The sequence below is a fragment of the Euwallacea similis genome, chromosome 21 (assembly GCF_039881205.1).
Source record: "Euwallacea similis isolate ESF13 chromosome 21, ESF131.1, whole genome shotgun sequence".
Classification (NCBI taxonomy): domain Eukaryota; kingdom Metazoa; phylum Arthropoda; class Insecta; order Coleoptera; family Curculionidae; genus Euwallacea; species Euwallacea similis.
In genome coordinates, this window is record NC_089629.1 from 984220 (window position 1) to 1006108 (window position 21889).

At 35.9% G+C, this 21889-nt stretch overlaps 1 protein-coding gene and 1 long non-coding RNA gene across 4 annotated transcripts in view; one reads left to right on the forward strand and one right to left on the reverse strand.

Annotated features, from left to right (window-relative positions):
• LOC136415820 (transducin-like enhancer protein 4) overlaps positions 1–12514 on the forward strand; it is an 81666-nt gene extending 69152 nt beyond the window's left edge. For 2 of the 3 annotated variants that reach the window (XM_066400656.1, XM_066400655.1), the window contains exons 8-14: positions 3172–3288; positions 5484–6001; positions 6397–6646; positions 6704–6883; positions 7339–7480; positions 7534–7835; positions 8713–12514. In XM_066400656.1, coding sequence (XP_066256753.1) covers positions 3172–3288; positions 5484–6001; positions 6397–6646; positions 6704–6883; positions 7339–7480; positions 7534–7835; positions 8713–8820 — 1617 coding nt within the window. In that variant the 3' untranslated portion in view covers positions 8821–12514. The remainder of the gene's footprint in view (positions 1–3171; positions 3289–5483; positions 6002–6396; positions 6647–6703; positions 6884–7338; positions 7481–7533; positions 7836–8712) is intronic. The other variant, XM_066400657.1, reaches the window with a different exon arrangement.
• A 4345-nt stretch (positions 12515–16859) lies between these two features.
• On the reverse strand, positions 16860–17171 carry LOC136415946 (uncharacterized). The gene is made up of 2 exons (XR_010752668.1): positions 16980–17171; positions 16860–16921 (listed from the first exon to the last, which is right to left on the reverse strand). It is a non-coding gene; the product is annotated as an uncharacterized lncRNA (long non-coding RNA).
• Positions 17172–21889: the final 4718 nt, after the last annotated feature.

Here is a 21889-nt window from a genome sequence, read left to right on the forward strand (position 1 = left end):
TTATATTTCGTACGTTTATTATTGCAATTTAATTATGCATTTGCAGGATAAATGAGTTATTCGTGTCACATCGGCAGCATTAATAACATTCACATCCATTACCCATTTGCACTTAAAATTACGTTCAAGCATGTAACGTTTAATAGTACATTACATTACGAGAATAGTAAGCAACGTGTTACGAGCAAGACGAAGGTTTACGACTGAGCCGCAGGCGAGGTCAGTAATTTCGTCGACAAAAATCTAACGTGCCTTGCTTTCAAGTGTCGAAGCGCTTTTTCTGCGACTCACCCAATTCGATAACACAAAGGGAATGTTATTCATGGTAACTGCATCAAGGACCTGAACAAGATCTACAAACTGAGACCTTTCAGGGGTTACACAACCTCACTTTTTATGGAAATTCCATAGCCAATCATCTCAGATGTAGAAATTACGTTGCGTCAGTGCTACCTCAGATAGGTTTAAGGCGGTTTGTGTGTAAAAGTGAGGGGATTGTTGGGGACTTTACCTCTGTGGTGAAACAAAAAAGCTGTTCGCAATGCCCCAGGAGGTAATTGAAAAGATCAAAGGAAGAAGGAGAAGGGAAAATTCGACGAGTAAAGGAAATCAGCCTCAAACTGAGAATAGTGTGCAATTCCCCCGCACCAACAACCCCTTGTTGCCTGTGAGGAGTTGTTCCTAAAACAAAATCCAAGAAAATGAACAATCCCACTCAAACGTACAGGCCATATTTAAGTAATATAAAGCACACATAAGCCTTCTCCAAGTCCTGGCTTTATAACATCTCACTTCTTTAACAGTCCAATAGATAATCAAGTTCAATCTCTGTGACCACATCAAAAGAGACGAGTCTCGCGCACGTGACAAAATATTCGGCCAGACCCCTTTTTATTTGCCGACGAAGATTCAGACGTTTCACTGACAAAATACGTGTTTCGGTTCCGTACGGTTTTATTTCCCCGACTTGGACAAATTCCCTCGGGAAAATAAAAGGTTCGTCGTCGAGTCGAAACGGCGTGTTGGGGAAATTGTTCGGAACACACAAAGGAGGACGCGGAACTAGGGAGTTTTTCCTTTGCAGAGGCGTACCTTTTATTTTATTGACACTTACTTTAGTGTGCGCCGAAAACGGTTTATGATCTAGAAAAGGTAATAAACTAACCGAAACTTGTTCAGAATATCTGCACAACTTTATTCCGAGTAGAAGTCCAAGAATTGCAGAAATTAAAGAATCTAAATTTAATCCGATTTTAACAAGCGACTGTTAACAAATCAGAGCGACAAAAAAAATGTACTCGATTAACGTGAATTTGTTCCAACACTGTTTATCGTCGTCGATCGAGCGCCCCAGCGGGATGGAACGCCCCTCTCGAAGCGTGAAACAGTGCCCTTTAACCTATTTCGTTTCCGAGCCGCCCCCGGTTTCGAAAGGGGGGATTATTAGTAGCACATTTAGGGATCTTGCCGAGGTATCCGCGTAATTAATTAATTCCCCCAATTTCGCCGAGCAGGTAAAAATGTTTTCCTTCTGGGCCTTTGGGGAAATAATTTCCTAATTTCTCGTCGAGTGCCCGACGTTTTATTTACCCTCAGCGTCTGCTTAACAAAGAAAAATACCCCCTCTTTTGTGTTTCTGGGAGATTGAGGTGGCGTCAGGTGCAACCTCTTTAATTCCCTTACGTTTCCATAATTCACGGGACTTCCTCGATCGTAACAGTACTCGAAGGGTCATAAAGGGGAGCGCTACGCCCCTGGTTTCATAAACTGCGGTAACAGTGTATGTTTAATGCCCATATCGATAGACGTGGGGGATCCAGCAATATATCCCTTTTATGTGTTTGCCAATTTTACTGCTTATATATTCTGGATTTACGCTCCGTCGTGCAAATGACGACCGAAATTTCCAATAAACGTTGGTTTAACCACACTTAGCCGGTATTATTTGGAACTAATCAACATCAAACACATGTTGATTTACGGGATTACGCGGAATATTTCATTAGATGGCTTTAGTACTACCGTGTTAGATACGAACCCAGTGCTAGCGACATCGATGGTTTGTTGGGTTTTAGGTTTCAAGTGCGTTTTGAATATCGAATCGTATGGAAATTAGTTTATGTTGATATTAAACCAGCCCTGGATGGCAGTGTTGCAAAGATAGTAATGACTCCTTTAAAATTTCACGATATGTAGATTGTAGCTCACCAGTTCATTTAACTATTTTATAAGTTCTAGTAAACAAAAAATTGCAGTCATTTTTCTGATGTTGGACATAGAACCTCTACGTTTGTGACACCTACAAATTATATTGTTTAATTCCGTAACTTATCAGAATCTGTTCTCCAACTTGAAACGACATTCAACAGTATAGAAAGTTCTGTAGATTGTTCTAGAAGGCATGAGCCATTGCCAAATGTTTGTCAGTGTCGATTTTTTGTATCAGTTGTTTGAAACCCCGAGTGGCTAATTTGAAAGCCTTTGTGTGCTGTGACAGTTCACGAAGCCAAGTATTTGACTGTACTTATAACTTAATTATTGAAAAAAGCAATGCTTCACTTTACTCCAACCGATCTTCCTAAATCCCTTCCGTGCCCAACCGAGCATTAATACCCAACAAGTCGCGTCCAACCGACTATCCTAAATAATCTCAGCGTCCAAACCAGCATTCTGCGAAACGAGTCTGTACAACCGATCATTCTAACTAACATCATCATTATTAATAATTGTAACAAATTCGTTGTTACAAACAAAATTGCCGTCTATCTCTATACCAATTTAGTTAGTAATTTTAGACAATGGTAGCATATTTTGACATCACCATATTGATAAAAGCACACAATGCATGTTTTAGTGGCATAATGAGCCTAATGGCAAAATAAAATGTATTCGAATCGTGCCATTAAGGTGGTGCGCATATCACTTGTGGAAAATTGACTTGTTTATGTATTCGAAACGTATAATTTGCTACATGTATGAGATTAAAGATAAGCGCTAGGTAGGTACGCGATTAATGACAAATTACGCTAGACAACACGCTCTGGAGGTCTGTTATTGACTTTAACTTCGGTTTATTATTATAATAAAATATAGCTCTCTGGGTGAGCTAATAAGTAATTTAAATATCTATGATACAAAAAGAGGAGATATTTTGATTTTTTTTTGTTGCAGAGAAATTCGATATCTCCAGCGGAAAGGGAGAAATACAGACCCAGGACGCCTCAAGAACCCACGGAACTAAAGAAACCTAAGAAAGAAGAGAAAGATCTTGGGCACGTAAGTATTAAAGTACGTAGATTTTCAGTAACCCTACTAATAAGTGATCAAACACTGAATTCATAATTTTGCAAATTCGAATATTTTACGTAACATACATTGTGTTCCATAATTATGATGGTATATAATTGACTAGATTCCTTTCAACATCTAAAAGTTGATAACAGATTAAATAAATAAATGAAACCCGGGGTGCCAAACTTTATAATAATAATTATTAAAGAATTATTCTATAAAATTTAAAAAATTTAAAAAAACTACACTGTCGCATTGGCAAGTCAAATTTCATATTTCGGATCACTAAAAATTTTAATATAAGAATTCGACTTCCATACTGAACTCTAAGGTGAACTATAAAAAGTTGGTCAAAATGTGTAAACCCTTGATAACATGTCAGTGCCTTCCCGAGATAAACGCATTTCCGCATGTGCAAAACTTGTTGATTTATCAAGTTTTTATAACCTTAAAAAGCGAAATTAAGCAAGTTATTGTTACAGAAAATCATATGTAAACATATTTTCTTCGAATTACTTTCAAGTTTAATCATTTTGGAAGGTAGAACTGAAGTTGCAGTTGAAATATAGGTAAATTTATATTCCCTAGATACTGAAACTCTAAGTATTTACTAAAGTTTCAGAAATTTTGCCAATTCTAAAAGTGAAAATTGTAGTTTACACACACTTCCCTAACAGTAAAGGCAGTATGTAATATATACGTATTTACTTGGATATTTTTTCTTTTGATAGTATTATTTCTGGTACTGTTTGTAGTTATTCTGGAATGATTTTGAATTATATTAGAGCAGCGAAAATAGATTAATATTTGCCGCAAAAAATTATCAGACATCAAAAAAATACAACCTGGTAAGGCGGTTATCGCGCATGACAATTAATGCGGGTTAAAACATGCGCACCTTTTTACACGTTTTTTAGCCCATAATTTAGACTAATTTATTCCAATGAACTCAATGAATCTCTAAAAATGATTGTGCAGTTTTTTAGTTCGTCCTGTTTTAAACATATTAATGCTGGAATTATACAGAGCTATAACATAATGCATAAGAATTGCATAGAAAGTTAAAAAGATGTAAACTTTCTATGTCATTTGTTATGTACCTATATGCTAGGCGACGTATAAACCGTAATAGGCACGAAGCCAACTTTCTATGCTATGTGTTATGTTATGCGTTATGTGCTGTATAAACCCAGCATAACTTGGAGAGCATTGGGAACGTAAGGTCGGAAGTGACTGACAAATGTCTTCGGTGCAAACGTCCTAAGTAAATAAATCGATACTGTCACGAAGGAGGAAATCTACGGCGCACGGATTTACCAACGGTTTTTCATCTTAATCCTCTGAGAAACTCAGCATTTCCGTCGAGGAGGCCAGTCGTGGGCGTTAAAATCGAAAAGCAACCAAATCGTTTAATAATGTAATAAGCCCGCAACAAATCGCTTAAGACCGTGACCAAGAGTTATTCAACGAGAAACCGCATCTTAAATAAAAAGTGGCCTTTCTCGGCCCAGCGGCGCAGCTTATTAATAATTGACGTGTCCGTTCGCCTGCAAAAAGGAAGAAGAAGAAGTTTCAAAACTGAACCGAAATGGGCGCTTAAGCAAGCGGTTAATATGTCTGGGAATCGGCCTGCGAAACCAGCGGCGGAACGCCTCCTTTTCGCACTGTCTATGGTTAAAAAGTTCATGAATGAACTTGAAGAGGAAGTCACACTTAACGGGTAGCGACGAATTTGGGGTGACATGCATTTAAATTGATCTTTTCTTGTGTCGTTCGAAGAAGGTGCATGAACGTTGAATTTGTAATATATTGAAAACATCAAATCAACAAATCGCTAATTAATTACTGTTTTTGACCTATCACGCACTAATTCGATGAATCCTCTAACAACTATATTAAAAACCATACATTCGTTCCCGATTGCAATATTTCGTCATATGGTATCCAGCCAGGGCATGGGGACACCTTCAAATACCCGTCGTACCTTTACATCTCGTCAGTTGCATGTACCTGCCATGTCTCGCTCTTTTACATGTGCATTTAGATATATTACATACTCGGTGAACGGGCTTTCCAATTTTTTATAGCCGAGAGAATTTACATACTATATAGTGGCATTTGTAACGCATCAATAGTCAGAGACGGAAAATGCTTGTTAGTAACAAAGAGAAAAACGTTATGTGTTATTCCAGCATAGCGACGGGGAGAAAAGCGACCAAGACCTGGTGGTAGATGACGCCTCTGAAGACCCTATCTCACCTCCTAACGGAACGGTTTCACCTAGGGAGAATGGCATCGATAAGTTGACGAAAAAGGATCATGCAGGGCCTCACAGTCCTAGATCTGGAACGTCGAGCAATGCATCGACACCTTCCACGAAAAAAATGGAGGACAAACCCTCCACGCCAATTTCCAAATCAGTCACCCCAACTTCAGCAGCTGGATCATCGTCGGGGAGCGGCGCCATGAAGTCGGTGCCCAAAGCGGGTTCTTTAGGACAGTACCCACCCTACTTAGGGATGCCCAATGGTGCCCCTCCCCACGAGCTACAGGCAGCAGCAGCTGGGACTGGTTATGGAGCACTACACAACAATATTCCGCCTGCGTTGAATAACTACCCTCGACCACCCCTTCAAGTTGGTTATGACCCACACTCCCAAATGAGGGCGCCAGTGGTGCCAAATCTAGGAGGCATTCCGGGAGGAAAACCGTAAGTGTAATGTATTCATTTTTTGTGCTATATACATTTGATGTAATAAACAAACATACCTGCAGGATGCTCATTAGGCAACCAAAAAATAAATAATTGAAAATGCCGCCAGTTTATCAGTTCGATATTTGAGCAACTATCAAAACAAGTTTTTCGTTGTTAAGAGATTTCAGACTGTTGTGTCGCATTAAAATGAGGCAAATCCTGCGTCGCAAGGTGAAACGTTTTACACAGCATAATGTGAAGTCAACTTTTAATTTAAAAAAAAATACACAAATGTGTTTGATAAATTAAATTTAACGTTTACAACACATAACAATTATGCCGTGATTTATTTGCCTTTGTGCTTATGTAATTAATGGAAAGGAATGGATCGAAAACGCATTCGTTTTTAGGGCTTATTCTTTTCACGTGAGCGCTGACGGGCAGATGCAGCCAGTTCCTTTTCCACCTGACGCGCTTGTAGGTCCAGGAATACCAAGACATGCTCGTCAGATTAATACCCTCAGTCACGGAGAGGTAGTGTGCGCAGTCACCATTTCTAACCCAACGAAATATGTGTACACGGGTGGGAAAGGGTGTGTTAAAGTATGGGACATCAGCCAACCTGGATCTAAAAGTCCTGTGTCCCAGTTAGATTGTTTGGTAACTATTTTACTTTTTTAACTAGAGCTATTGAGTTAACTTGCTGATTTCTTTTAGCAACGAGACAATTATATTAGATCCGTAAAACTTTTACCAGATGGTAGGACGCTTATTGTAGGTGGTGAAGCTAGTAACTTATCCATATGGGATTTGGCCAGTCCTACCCCTAGGATAAAGGCTGAACTCACATCTAGTGCCCCTGCGTGTTACGCTTTAGCAATTAGTCCTGATTCTAAGGTATGTATAGCGATGTTTATTAAATTTTTGGCCTTTTTGGCAAATGGACGTACTTTTAACGTGACTGAACTTCTTATTGGAAGATCAGTCATTTAGTTTCAACTATACCCTGAGAACGTGTTGCACGGGCTCTAGCACTTTCCTATGAACTCGGAGGTCAAGTCTAGAACTTAAAACAGACCCGTTTTCTGTTGAGTTGTGATTTTGTCATTCAAAAACGTGTTATGATTTAAAAATCAAGTTGAAAAAAAGCACCTTAAAGAACGTTTCTATGACAATTTACGTGAAAGGGGCATTGAAAATTAAAGCGAATTTTTAGACGAGCCAAATTTTGATGTTTGTTGATTTTATTGTTGATTAAGCCAACACGCACTTTGATTTTTTAATCCATCTAATTGGGTTATGTGGCCTTATGTTTTATTATATATACTTTATACTTTAATTCGCTTTTTTAGGTGTGCTTTAGTTGCTGTTCAGATGGTCATATAGCAGTTTGGGATCTGCACAACCAATCTTTAGTTCGACAGTTCCAAGGTCATACAGATGGTGCGTCGTGCATTGATATATCTGCTGATGGTACTAAATTGTGGACTGGGGGTTAGTTTTTTCTCATCATACATAAAACTCTTTTAAACATAGTTAACTTTCAGGTCTAGACAACACTGTTAGAAGCTGGGACTTACGCGAGGGTCGACAGCTACAGCAGCACGACTTCAGTTCTCAAATTTTCTCGTTAGGCTATTGTCCCACAGGCGAGTGGTTGGCTGTAGGCATGGAAAATTCCAACGTGGAAGTGCTACATGCCAATAAACCAGACAAATACCAACTGCACCTTCATGAAAGCTGCGTGCTAAGTTTGAGGTTCGCCGCATGTGGGAAGTGGTTCGTATCGACTGGCAAAGATAATTTGCTGAACGCTTGGAGGACGCCGTACGGGGCTAGTATATTCCAGGTAAGGAGCATCGATAGCATTTTGAAACTTTCTAGTATAGTTTCAATCGAAGATTTGCAATGGCTCTGAGTGTGCCACTGAACCGGAAGAATTTTCTGATCTCTTATGAATAACATGGGAATTTTTCTAAGAATTCTTCTTACAATTGCAGACTCTGCTACCAAATAGAGGTGTCTGCATTTTCTTGCCAAAATGTATTACTGTCTGAAAACTGAAAAAAAAAGTCCTGCTAAAAACGTTATCGGTCGCGTGACGTATGATATTTTCTTACGGCTCACTTTAGCTCATATTTAGCCGTTTTTTATTTTATATTTCATATAATATATCAATAATTTAAACGTGTTTAACATAACAGAGATGTGAATAATAAAATAACAGGAATCGAAAAATGGTTTTGTTATTCCTTAAGTCAACTTTCCGATCTTGACTGGCAAAATGTTTTCAGGTAAATAAATTGGCCAGAAAGTGGATACACCCTGGCTTGTAAAAAAATGTGTTTAAGTTTTAACACAAACTTTTAAAACGATGTTTCCTGAGAGCCACAACACTCTGTGCTGGAAATACACACATTATTTTAGTTAGAAGAATTAGAAGAGTTAGAAGGAGAAGTGTTCGTGAATTTATGTTATAAATTTATATTAAAAATTTTCATTGCATTCGTCGCTCGCGCTAAGCAAACGGTAGTTCATATCTGCGCGCTTAGCCAACGAGTTTTAATGAATGACCACCACGCAAAAAAGTTTAATTTTTCGTAAAATCACCATTTCGTGCTCTCTTTTACGAAAGTGTGTTTTACATTTGGTTGTAGAACAAAATAATTTGTGCTTGCAGATCATATTTAAATTTATGGTTATGCTTAATATGCGTTTTTTTTCAGTCTAAAGAATCCTCTAGTGTACTCAGCTGTGACATATCTGCAGACGACAAGTACATAGTTACGGGCTCCGGAGACAAGAAAGCAACCGTCTACGAAGTAATCTATTAAAGAGTGTGGGGTCCAGGATCTCTAAAGATGCAAGTAAAGAGTGAACAGACACTATTTGTGCATCGTTTCCCTGTTCCCATTACCCTACAAACTTTAAAAATATTCTTGAAAATTGTGATAACTATGTGTAATAATAGTAAGTTCAAACATGGCCACTTCTAGGTGTAAGGGCCGCTTTTATAATAGTACTATATTAGAAATGTACGGATTCGAAATAGGACTCTTGAAGCGGCTTTTCTCAGTATATTATTATGATATAGTGATCTGACAGCGATTAAAATACTTTACACCGCAGAAACAGTGATCTCTTGTCGTATTTTTATTCTTTTAACGTTAGGTTTTGTTGACAGCTACAATACGTTATCGGAAGGTAGAAACCTTGATAGAATACCTCTGGTGGTTACATGAATGATTTTGATTTAGAAAATAATTGAAATGCTACTACGACCACGAGTAACTGCTAAATTATGTAAAGCTCATAATTGTTCTTTTAATCAACAAGTTAATCATGTTATGCAATGATTTTGCAAATAGAATCATTATTTTTTGATCTGTATTTGTTGAGGTACTTAAATTCCTTTTGAAACGTAAATATGCACTGTATTCAGAAATAGATTTAAAACAACTGGAAATATTTTTCGTTCGCGGTCGATTACTGGAGTGCTTATACTGAGTATGCTGGATATCAGTTCTGATGGACAATGAATAACTTAAGACCCCATAAAAAATTGTCTCATAGAGTCTAATGTGACAATTGAGTGTGAGCTGTATGTATAAATCTCAAAGGCCCTATTGGATAAGTAAGTCTTAAGTTGTACTTAACTGAAGCTTTAGCAGTCTTAACCCCTTTCGCAAGGACTCTATTGCTATCAAGTCAACTTCAATTGTAGTAGCAACCTTATCGTACTAGAGGACACAAGTTAGCTAAAGTTTAAGTTGAGAATAGCTTAAGCTTTACTTGTACAATTGGGTGAAAGCCACTACTCTCTTTAGGTTACTAGCTCCTACAGCCGTCTCTTGGTGTGATTTATTATAAAACGGTGCTAAAATGGACCCAGAGTGCACAAGCTTGCCTGAAGTTTTTAATTTAATGTTTTTGGTATACATATGTTTATAGGTATATTTTTTGTATGATGTACTCCATCCCAGTATAAAATGACTCCGGAACTCGAACTGAACTGCTGTGATTGACCCATTTTACCCCAAAACAAGGCGATTTAATTTTTTAAACTTAACTCCACCACAATTTTTTTTCTGGTATCTTCAATTTTTTTATTGCAAACAAAGATACCTTCCGCGTATCTCTGTTTTGGTCTAATGGAATTGCTTCCTGAAATTGTCCACAATTGCGGTGAACATTATCAATGGCAATGAGGTAACGGTTGAAGTGATTCTTTATGCATCTGAATACTAACTAAAGCACTAACTGAAGAGTATGATATATCTTTCGTGGCACTAGATTCTTGAATGTGGAGAGCAATCAAAATGACGTGCACTTGTCCACACTTTACATTGCTTCACCAGTGCTGATTGAATCATTTTCTCTCTGGAGAAATATACCTGGTGGTGGGTAGTTGAAGCATTAACTCATATCGAGTGACATTCAAGCTTTAGGCAAGTAAATTAAGTTTCAAATGAAATAAGATAGTTAAAAACTTTGGGTAGCTATAACTTCAGTGTTTTTCAGTCAAAGGCGGAAGGTATCAATCTTTGTATACGTGTCATTGACAGCGGGTATTTTTTGCAATTTCTTCTCATTGTACATATAATTTCTATAGAAACGATAAATTCAAGACACGAAAATTAGCTGGCTGGCAAAGTTATCAGGACTTTGAAAAACCCAACCAAAATATCTTGGCTAGAAACTCCTTACTGCTTATTTTTTATAAATATTTTCACTTTTTCGTTTCGTCTTCGACTCAAAATTAGCCTTCACACACATATAGCGAAATATATTTTATAGACGTAAACAACAGCCATATCAATCGTTTATAGATTTTGAAAAAAAAATGCGCATGTGATCCTTATTTTACACCTCCATATAGAGGTCATCGGTGACGAACCGAATCACGTGTTTATAACTACTAATTTCTAACCCCTCTTGAAAATATCGCAGTATTTGATATTTGAGAATTTATATTTTAATTTGATTCGGTGCAATTTGTCCAAAGTATTAATACTAATCCAGTTCACTCCATCAATAGCATAATAATGGCCTATTTTCAGCATTTCAAAAGCAATGAGGAAGTCTTGAACCTTTTCTCATATTTCTCGACTCAAATTTTGGTCTTTTTCATCAGTTCTTTTGCTACTTTATGTCTGTTCCATGTGTGGACTTTCACCAATGACATTGACCCACCGAAGCTTTTAGTTCGACAATATTACTTATTAATCGGGTCCTAAATTGACCAATTTCTCATTTGAAAGTTAACAAAAGAGTTTTGAAATATCCCTGAAATCATTGAGATTTGTATGGGAAATTTTAGCGCCCAGTGCTCTTTTACTTTAAGCGGAGAGGGGCATTAACATACAAGTATTCTATTAACTTCGCATGTTTAAACTTGACCCAGCTGATATCGTTTACTCAGTGTACGTATAAGACAAGATGTTTCTTGGCGTTTAAACCACATTGTAAGGCAAACATTCTACATCCAACCTTATCGTTCGAATGTAAATAATTAGCTAGCCAACTATGTTTCTTTTTCTTTCATCAATTTAAATCATACTAAGCCGAGCAAGTGTGTTTAAAAATGTGTGAAACTGTGCAAGCAAGCAGGCATGTACGACTATGACACGACGAATAATTTGTTAGAGACTAGCTATTACGTATTTTTATAGAGCCTACTGTCTGCTCTAGACGTTACTGCAAAGGATTGTGTTATTTTTTTCTTAACAAACCCTTCTCTAAGGTCTGGATTAGGCATTCATTCGAAGTGATCGAAGATGTAAGACCCGAGGCCTTTAGTTATAAATACTTAAGCGATAGGCAGCACGGCAAATGAATAAATGAATGTATGTAAATAGTAAATCTAGCTCTAATATTTTTAGCGCGTTGTTTTCTTTTTGTTATTTAATATGTAGCGACGTAAAAGGAAGTAAAGCAGAGAAATGTAAATTCACTTTTATATTTGTAATTGCGCATACGATAACTTAACTGTAGTCCTAAAGTTTCTGTAGTTTGCTGCCCGATTCGACGTTCAAAACAATTTGACATAGGGACGTTTTCAAGCAAGGATGATACCTAATTTTTTTACAATGTTATTGTTTATTACGTTGCTTAAATACATCCCTCTTTCATTTTTATCCAATTATTTGTCTACATTTTACAATTTTGTAGTTTTTATGAAATTGCTCGGAAATCAAGAAAACTCACCTTCTAAAGATAAAATAAAAATCTGCATAAATTTATTTATGACGAAAATATCAAGCTAAATTTTATCGAGTAGGTACGTATACCTTTTCTCTTTTATGATATAAACCGTATTGTTAGGTCTTGCTGCAGTAGACCTAAAACATAAATATGTGTTCAAACCAAACCTAGACATACACTTAAAATTAAATTTCACACAGATGCAATAGACCAAAAGAGATACGCTAATATTAGAGATATATACCTCAAGCGCAACCTACAATAGACCCGAAAATGTATGTATTTTTGTCATGTGCGAGAGAAAATAAATTCTTGTTACTTCCACTTTTTTGAGTTTTTATTAAATTTAAGCAAGTTTCGCAAGTCCTCATAAAAAATTTTACTATCAACCATAAAACACATGTTTCTGGTTCAAAAGAGAAATAGCAAAATATCGATTTTGCTATTTTTCTTTCCATAACCTCGACTTGGAAGACCGTTGGAGAGTCTCCTAAAGGAAGAAATTCATTCCTTCCGCGATCAGTCCTGTATATCCCGATTCCTGATGTCTGTATAAGTCGTTCGCCATCCATCAGTGTACCAAATTAAATTCGCGACTGCAGAAATTCAATCATAAATTTCTGTCTCTTCATCTTCTAAATTCATTAGACGGTATTATTGGAATTTTCTCTATTTTGTACACCATATTGAATGAAGAATTGTTTCTTTCGACTTCCCCTTGCTGTATGTATGTTGACTTTTACTAATGGATTGTCGTATCAACCTTTCCTCTGTTATGATGTATCGATTGATTGATGTATTGATCTATTGACCTAACGTTGTAATTAAAAAATATGTCAAATTTATTGGTTTGAAGGCGTTGGATATGTTGCAGTTGCTTCTACCAATTGTCGAAATGAAGGCCCCTTCGCCGACTTCTATACTTAAAAGACAGACCCTAATACCATGATAGTTGTGAAGACTTGCTCAATGATGGAAGCTCTATGCCCAGTCACTGGTGCAAAACTGTTAGAAATATGCCGTCCGAACCCGATGCCAGGAGAAACTACGCGATGTCTTGGATAAATTCGTATGTTATTAGTTGTCAAGCAGATGTTTGATGATAATTTCATACCATTTTAGTGATTTTTATAAATACTCTCATCTTTTTTCTGGGTAAATTAAGGTTTACTAAGACTTTATGCTTCATTCTAGATCTTCGTTTAATTAGTTCGAGCGCCCCGAAGACCGGTTTCGATCCTATTAGTGCTCTTCAATTCGGCTCACCTTGAGTCAATTAAACGCAGGTAGAAATCGACATATCAATGGCAAGTATGTTGGTCCTGTAGGAAAATATCCTACTACCGCCATCTGCCGTGTCCTTTTTGTTGCATCTGAACCAAATTTTTGAATATAAGCAGCAGGATTTTCTACGCAGGCCGACCTACAGCCAATAGTATTGAATGTGAATGTAAATAGTCATACGAAAAATCTAAGAAGATTACATACTTGCCGTTGATATTGCCGATTTCTGCACGCATTTAATTGACTCGAAATGAACCGAACTGACGAGATCTAATAGGATCGAAACCGGTCTTTGGGATGCTTGAGTTAATTAAACGCGGAGCTGGAATGAGGCATAAAGTCGTAATAGGCCTTAATCTTCTCAGATTTTTCCTACGATTATTTGCATTTATCTTGACCATGTTTTCTGTTTTACAAAGTTGCATCAATAAAACTGTTCATACATGGCGATTTCGATTCATAGAAAGATAAAATTGTAACTGCTGTTGAATAAAGGCTAGTGAATTACTTCAGAATAGACAATTTTAAACAGCATTATACAGGGCTATTGGTAATTCCCGGATTACTACATAATGTTAAGTCAGTAATGGATAAATTAGTTATTTTTGCGACATGGGACTAAAAGAGTTCTATGCCAAAGGTACAAACAATATTTTTTTATGGCAGGACTATTAATTGTATCATTGTCGATAACCGTTGGTGTTACTGCTGGTCATTTGTTGGTAGTAGATGTCAAAAAAATGTGGCTAAAGCAAAACGATGAAAACTAAATTTAACAGGCTCTTCCACATCCTGGGGCGTAAAAATCACGAAAAAGGCCGTTGAATTTATTTTCAATTATTTGCAGGTGTGTAATAGTACTTCTACGCCCTAAAGCATATAAATCATATAAAAGACCACTAAATGCATTTTTCAGTAGTAATTTAATTGAGCTATGTATATGACTGACTGCTACGGCTATTTTTCCTCTACTGCATTGGCTATGATTCATATAGATATACATTTTAAGTGGTAAATTCATAGCGTTTCCGAAGGGCCACAGCAGTCATATTCCTAATCCTATATTACCCTTGAGTCAACAAATAATATAGATACCTTCATATTGACCTAGTGCGACCAGTATAAAACGCTATTAAGAAAATGACGTCCATAAATGGTAACTCAACACCTTTAAGTATTTATTAGAATTGTTCGGCCTCAATAGAAAAAATAATGTAAAATATACATTTCATAAGGCTATTCGCGCACTCATTTCTTATTGTTTAAACTTATTGTCTTACTGTCTCTGCTCGGGTCATGAGGCCAATCTTTGAAACTATTCATCATCAAGAAAAAACATTTTCATTTTTTCTTCTTTTTACAGCTCTTGTGCCTATAGTTTTCTTAACTTGAACCCTACAACCGAGTTTAAGACTAAATGGATTTAATGATTCTATGATTGATTTATATACTTCTGTTTTGAATTGAACCGGAAGTTCCCGATTGAGCATCGTCAAATTGCAGTAGCTACAAGAAATACATAGGTTGCGATTTATTATGGAATATATTAAAAATCTTTGGAATGAAACGATTTTCAAGGGTTAAATCTCTTGGGTACGTCTATTTAGATTTCATTTTCTGCACGTTTTAAAACCATTTCAAATTATAAAAAATAAAAAATGGATACAACTGTCAGTTTTAATTTTTTAAGTACGACCACTTAGCTTTTTTTTGTTTAACTGAATGCTGGATATAGTTCTAAGTATATTATATATAACATTAGCTGTATTGATAGTTTTTAAAATATTCAAGTACAAAATTATTTATTTAGGTTATATCATTTTATCATCTGTTTGTTACAGATTCAAGGTTTTTTTTTGCGTTGTAAGATGTTCAATTACATCTCGTTTTGATTAGGATAGACGTTGTTCCGCAGAGTGGCCGGTAAGGTTGCCAGACTTGAACTCATGAGATTTTTTTTGGATTGTATTAAGAACAGATTATATTGTTTAAAATGATCACCGTTTACAGCTCTGCAGTATCGTAGGCGATCAAAAAACTCTGCTGTTGGACATTAAGCACTACTTCAGGCTGAATGATTCTTATCTCAGTACTCATTTCGTTTTTAAGAACTTCGTTAGAAATGGGTTTGTTTTGGATCCCTCTATCCTTAATTCAACTACCAATAAAAAGTCTAAAGGGTTCAAATTTAGTCGGCTACTCCATTGTACCATATCTCCCGTAATCAAAACTTGGTGTAATTAAATACATTACGACACAAAAAACGTGGGCAAAGCAGAAACTAAATAGACATGTTCAAGCGATTTGAATAAAATTGCTTAATTTCTAAGATGTTCATGCGTCCCATAATAAATCACATACTTGTATGTGGTATAAGTGTAAGTCATAAGTATAGGGGTTTTCGTTAAAACAATTCGACCTTTGACCGATTTTTGAAATGGGATAAAACAGGTTGTATACATTAATTATTCATGTTAAGACGTATTTGTTTCACTGTAAATGGTTCAAATTAGAAATCCAATTTCGGATAGGAAACTCCTCAAATTTATTATTTTTCAAAACTTCAAAAATAAAAGAATAAAAAGATTGCATAAAATTAAACTTTCAGGATGAGCCACATACAGCAAAGTCGCGAATTCAAAGATCGAGCGGACTTAATGACAATCCCTTTATAAGCATCAAATCAAGGTGAGTTTTTTTTTCAGAAAACAAAAGATTAATAAGAAAATCTCATATTGGGCAAGATGAGTAATTATAAATACCATCTTGAGTTATGATGCTAAAACAGGCGTAGGTATAATAAGAGGCAGGTATAATGATGATGTGGAAACTTTTTATGTGTGATTTTTAGGCCACGAGTAACCATATGCAAAATTTAATGGGTTGCTTCTTTTGTTTACCTCGACCCTGACAATTCGACCCATCTGCGAAATAACTTCTGTCTTGGGCGAATTTCTTTAAGAATTAATTATGTAAAAGAGACGATTAACATCAACAGATCGTCGTTTAAATCAAAATTAATTATGTTAAGAGCACCGACAAAGGGAACAGTCGAAAAAACGGTCGACAAACAAATATCGAAACGCGAATTACACGCCAAATATTTACATAAATTTCATTTATTTACGAAAGTCATTTTAAAACATTCTTATATAGTATGGTAGTAATTGAAGAATACCGCGGACCGAGAGGTGCTTATGTGTCTTGCTCTCCAGTCTGGCGGTCGACAAAAAATCAAGAACAAAGAACGTAACCGTCTGAGAAATAATGTGGACGACTGAAAGGCTTGAGAACCAAACGGCAAACACCATTCCATTATGTTTATGCACCTTGTGTGCGGTCGTCCATTCGGTTAAACCAACATTTTGCAATAATAATTTTAAAAAATTCACTGGAACGTCATTTTTATTCAGTACTTGATGATTAACGTCGGTATCGAAGCATTTGCTAACAAAACATTAAACATTTTGAAAAATCCATTGAGAAAGGACATTCGAATTCATACCTACGCCCTTTATATGCGAAAACACTTCCCATACGGAAACGAATGTAAATCAACAGCTGTCATTCGTATGGGGTAAGATCCCTATTACCAGCAAAGGACGGCCAAGTCTCAAGGGCATAAGTTCTTAGAATGGCACTGTCGAGGAAATACATTTTTAAATTATTACACAGGGCCGAATTTGAAATTTTTCGAAAAAAGAAAACCTATTTTATTTCAACTCTGAAGATTCTTGAACCTACCTGCGCAACACAACTGACCATTTTATTGTATATGCACATCAACTATCCCATGCGAGCTGGGTATTATGTGATACTACCAAGGAAAAAACGGGTACAGAGTGTATTTGGAAAAATACGTAATTATTTGATGATATTGGAAAAAATTAAAAAATGCCCCTAGTCCAATACTGTCAACGAATTATGACAAAAACACAATATGTGGAAAGAAATAATAGAGGGAGCAGGTATGTGGGTCCTTCGCAAGCATATTCGAAACGTACCTGGGTGTTATGTTGCAGTCCCTTAGAGAAATTCGGTTTCTTTGTTCTCCAGTAAGAAGGTTAACCTGAGAGATTTTGTATGGACCAGCAGCTGGTGCTTTATGTAGGATAATCCTTGAAATTTCCAATTTTTTGGTTCTTTATTGGATTTTAAGCCGCACCAGCATTAGATACTTCTCGAAAATTCTAAAACTGATTTACGATAACTACAACCCTTTTCAGGTACTATTGCATTATGTAATATACAAAACACTGAGCTTAAAACTATGTTGTATAATGCAGTTGCATTAGTTATCCAGTTTTGGACGAGACAACCGACGGCAATCTGGCAATTCTAAATTTATATCAGCTGCTTTGCCCGTTTCTACCGACATGATTTCTGATCAAAACGTGTTATGATTTAAACGTCACATGTTTTTAAATCATATTACTTTAAAAATCACGTTGTGCCGTTTTCCCTCACCTTGTGATTTCGAATCAAAATGCATTATTATTTAAGAATCACGTTTCTTCCCTCTTTAGGAAGCTGCAATTGTGATTTATATACATATGACAAAACAAGGATTCGGCTCCGAAATCTTCCTGTCCCTCCGAATCTCTCGCGTATTTAAGTTTTAGCTCTAACACTAGCAATAAAAGAGGACTTTCTGTATTTATTCATGCAATTTGCGTTGCACTCAGCGTATGTAACATATGTTTATACAGGGTGTCCGAAAATTTAATTTGTATTTCTAGAGGTGGTTGTACGGGAAAAGTTAGGCAAAAAACCTCATATAAACTGAGGGAACTAGACCGTTTTAAGAGGTGGATACTGAAGACGCTTTTTTATTCGCTTAAATAAATGGCTTATAAAGCTTATAAAGGAGATAAAGTCGTAAAATTTTTAACGTTCAAGTTTATTATATGAAATTAACTATAATATTTTAAATTAAATTAATTATACCATAGGACATTTAATAATCTTGATTAAATGTGGGTTAAACAGGACCGGCCGGTAAATTAGGATATTTTTGCTAAACTCGTCGCTTCGTTCCTGATTTTGCAAACTTGGGTTGATGTGATAATGGCCTTATGAAACTTGTATCTTAAAAGACTATTTTCTTCAACTGTCATTATTACCGATTCAAAAATTACATTAATTCCGACAGGAGATCATCGAAAAAACTTCGCATTATCCCGGCGTTTGGTTTTGAAAAATATGGGTGTCCTGCATGTAATACTTTTCAAGTAAGTTCAAACGACAAATCAAATCTGACGAGTTTCCAGAGAAAAAATTAAATAAAGAACACACACAACAGCGGCTGGTTTCACAAACTATGCACGTCTCGTGCGTGGTACCGCGTAGTATCCACATTTAAAGTAACAGATGGCATTTAAGTCCGCAAACTATGAATATGTAGGGTGGTATTACCAAAAAGTTTGGGTTAAAAAAATCATAATGGTCGACGTAATGGCGTGTTCAATAAATAATTGTTGTTCCAGTCGGCCAATAACCAACTTCGTGCAGGAAAGTCGAACTTTCCGCACCTGTCTTGAAAATAACCGTTCCAAGAAAATAATATTGCAGGCGACAATTAAATTTATATTTTAACATTGCCAAATGTGAATTAAATTAAAGAAAACGATTTTTTTCACGACGACAGGCTCGTTTTTATGAAAGTTTAGTATTTCAAATCCCTTTTTCTGTTTTACTTGAAAATGGTGTATTTTTCCAAGTAGGCAAGCGCATCTGCTTAATATAGAAGTACATGATTTTTTAGCATCTGTATGTGTTGATAGGGTCGAAAATACTCTAATTCTGTCCTGTTTAACTCATCTTTAAACGAAATTTTTCGATTTAGGTATAGTCTTGTATTTACCATAAGAATCTGAGTGAATATTCAAAATTTCATGATCTTATCTCAAACTTTTTAGACTATATTGATAAAAAAATTTTTTAGAGTCCCATTAAAAAACCCTACCTCTCTCAGGGTCCATTTACCGATCTAAGTATATATGTGATATGAACTTTCTTGCTTGTTTTTTGCCACACTCACCTCCTGAACTTTCCAGATTTGATTTCCGGACATCCTATATATATATTGTTTATGAAGGGGCGATAAGAAACTTTCAAGTAGATGTTGAAATATCAGGGACATGTCTTGGATAAATTTATCTGTTATCTATTGTCAGTATTAAATGTTTGATGGTAAACAGCAAATCATTTAATCACGGAGTACTGTTTACTGTGAAGGTTTTTTGGTATCATTCCTTACCAAGTTATGAATGTTTTTATATTTTAAATATCTATTTATTCACATTTACGCATGCTACAGATTTACGATTGACTTAAGTCACATTAAAAATATATAATCAAACCATATACTTTAGAGTTCTAAAATAAATAAAAACTCAAACCACGCGCTAAGCTATAATCGCATTCGATTACGACTCGTGAAAGTGGCGGGAAACGACAACCGCCGGTAAAACTAAAACGACTGCAACGATGCCAAACTTACAATTAAATTGGACGCTAAGAAACTTCTGATATACATAGGTTCTCGATAAAATTTCTTGATTTTTTGTTGATCAGTGAAAACATATATTTTTGACGCAGCTCATTATGGCATATGTAAATAATAAACGCAGCTGGTCTAAATGGTAATTTAACATAGAGGATTCAGTCAATTATAATATAATAACGCTTGAGATAAATTGAAAATATTCACTAATTAAATGCGTAGTTTAACATATAATTTAACAATAACATAGTTGCAGAATGTCTGTGATTGCGACATATGATATATATCCTCTTCAGGTTTTTGATGCAATATCCTAAATTATTTTACAAAAAGTTGACATAGGCAACATTGTGATAATCTACCTTATTGTAATTTTTTTACATCGGGCGCGTAAATCGCGGAAGAGCGGGATGCGGCGTTGTCGGTTGTTGCGGGCTTGTTTGGAGGAATTATGAATTATTTATGCATGTGAATCCACAACACGGCTGTTGTTTGCACCTGCCCCGTTTGCAGCTTGCCTCGTAATTTTGTTCCTTTTTTGATTTGGTTTTAGGTGTTCCGGCGCATTAAAACTGATGAAAAATTATTGGGGAGATTTAGATATTTCGATATTTATGTTTTTAATAACTAAGACGTAGGTATCTCACGAATGGTAGAGATAAATGCTATAGATGCCTGCTGATTACTGAGCAAAAAGATAAATAGGTATGATTTTGTAATGATCTTCCGTTTCCTCATCCGTATGTATAAGCTACCGATTGTGTGGAGAACAGGGAGCAGGCCGTAAATAGATGTGAACTCAAAAAGAAATTAACTTAATTAACCTGAACAAACACAATGCCGTAGACCGTAGCTGTAGAAAACGCATTATCTAGAATTTCCTGATATGAAATCCTCGTTTCTATGAACTATTGTAGATATCTATGTCCATATATTTACGAGAAAAATATAACATCAAATTTCATTTATTCCGCTAACACTTATCGTTATTCAGATACTCATGAAAAAGTTGAACATTATCATGACATTAGTAGTTGTAATTAATATTTACAGCAGTTCAGCTGTCGTGCTTAAAGATACGGGGAACCTGAATATGAACCATAAATTACGGATGCAGACCGCAGACAGAACACATCCAGACAATTGACTCTTCAATCGATTATTTTCCTTATTCATGCCATTAGTTTGCCAACAATGGCAACGTTGTTCTGTTTCGTTTGCCGGTATCCCGCCCTGAAGGCGACGTTGCCGTAGTGAAAATGTTTCTGAATTTCTTAATTAAAATTTCGCACTGGACATTTTTTTCAAATCTGTTTTTTCTGAGGTAAATATAAGGACATCAAAAACTGAGAAAATTCCGCGTTTAAAACTGAAATGACCTCGAAAATAACTCTTTCAAAAATAACTAAAAAACCGATTATACAAAATTAAATATCTTAACATTTTACGATGAATTTGCCACGTGGTAAAATCGTGGCGAGGAACAAAAGAACAAACCATATTTTTATGCGCGTAAAACGTATTTTCTGACCATAGTTTGCCTTGCTTATGTTGCAACAGAGTTAAATTTTTTGGTCATATTGGGAACGCGTGCAAACTAATTGGGGTTAAAGTTTGTACTAGAAACTTACTCAATAAATAAGTTGCAAGGTACTTTAAAGAGAACATACGCTAGTGTATTATTGGACGAGCATATAACGAAACTATCATCCCCGATGGATAGGCTTGCGTCACGAGCCCAGTGATCGAAGAGAGTGGCGTAATGCTTCCTTCTCAAAAGATGCCGTTTATCATATGGGAATAAGTACAATATTTTTGTTTTTTTAAATCCCTAACCGTCTACAATCCATAATATGGCTTAACTTTTTTAGTCTTAGGTCTATTCCCATACAAAGGTAAATCTATTATGG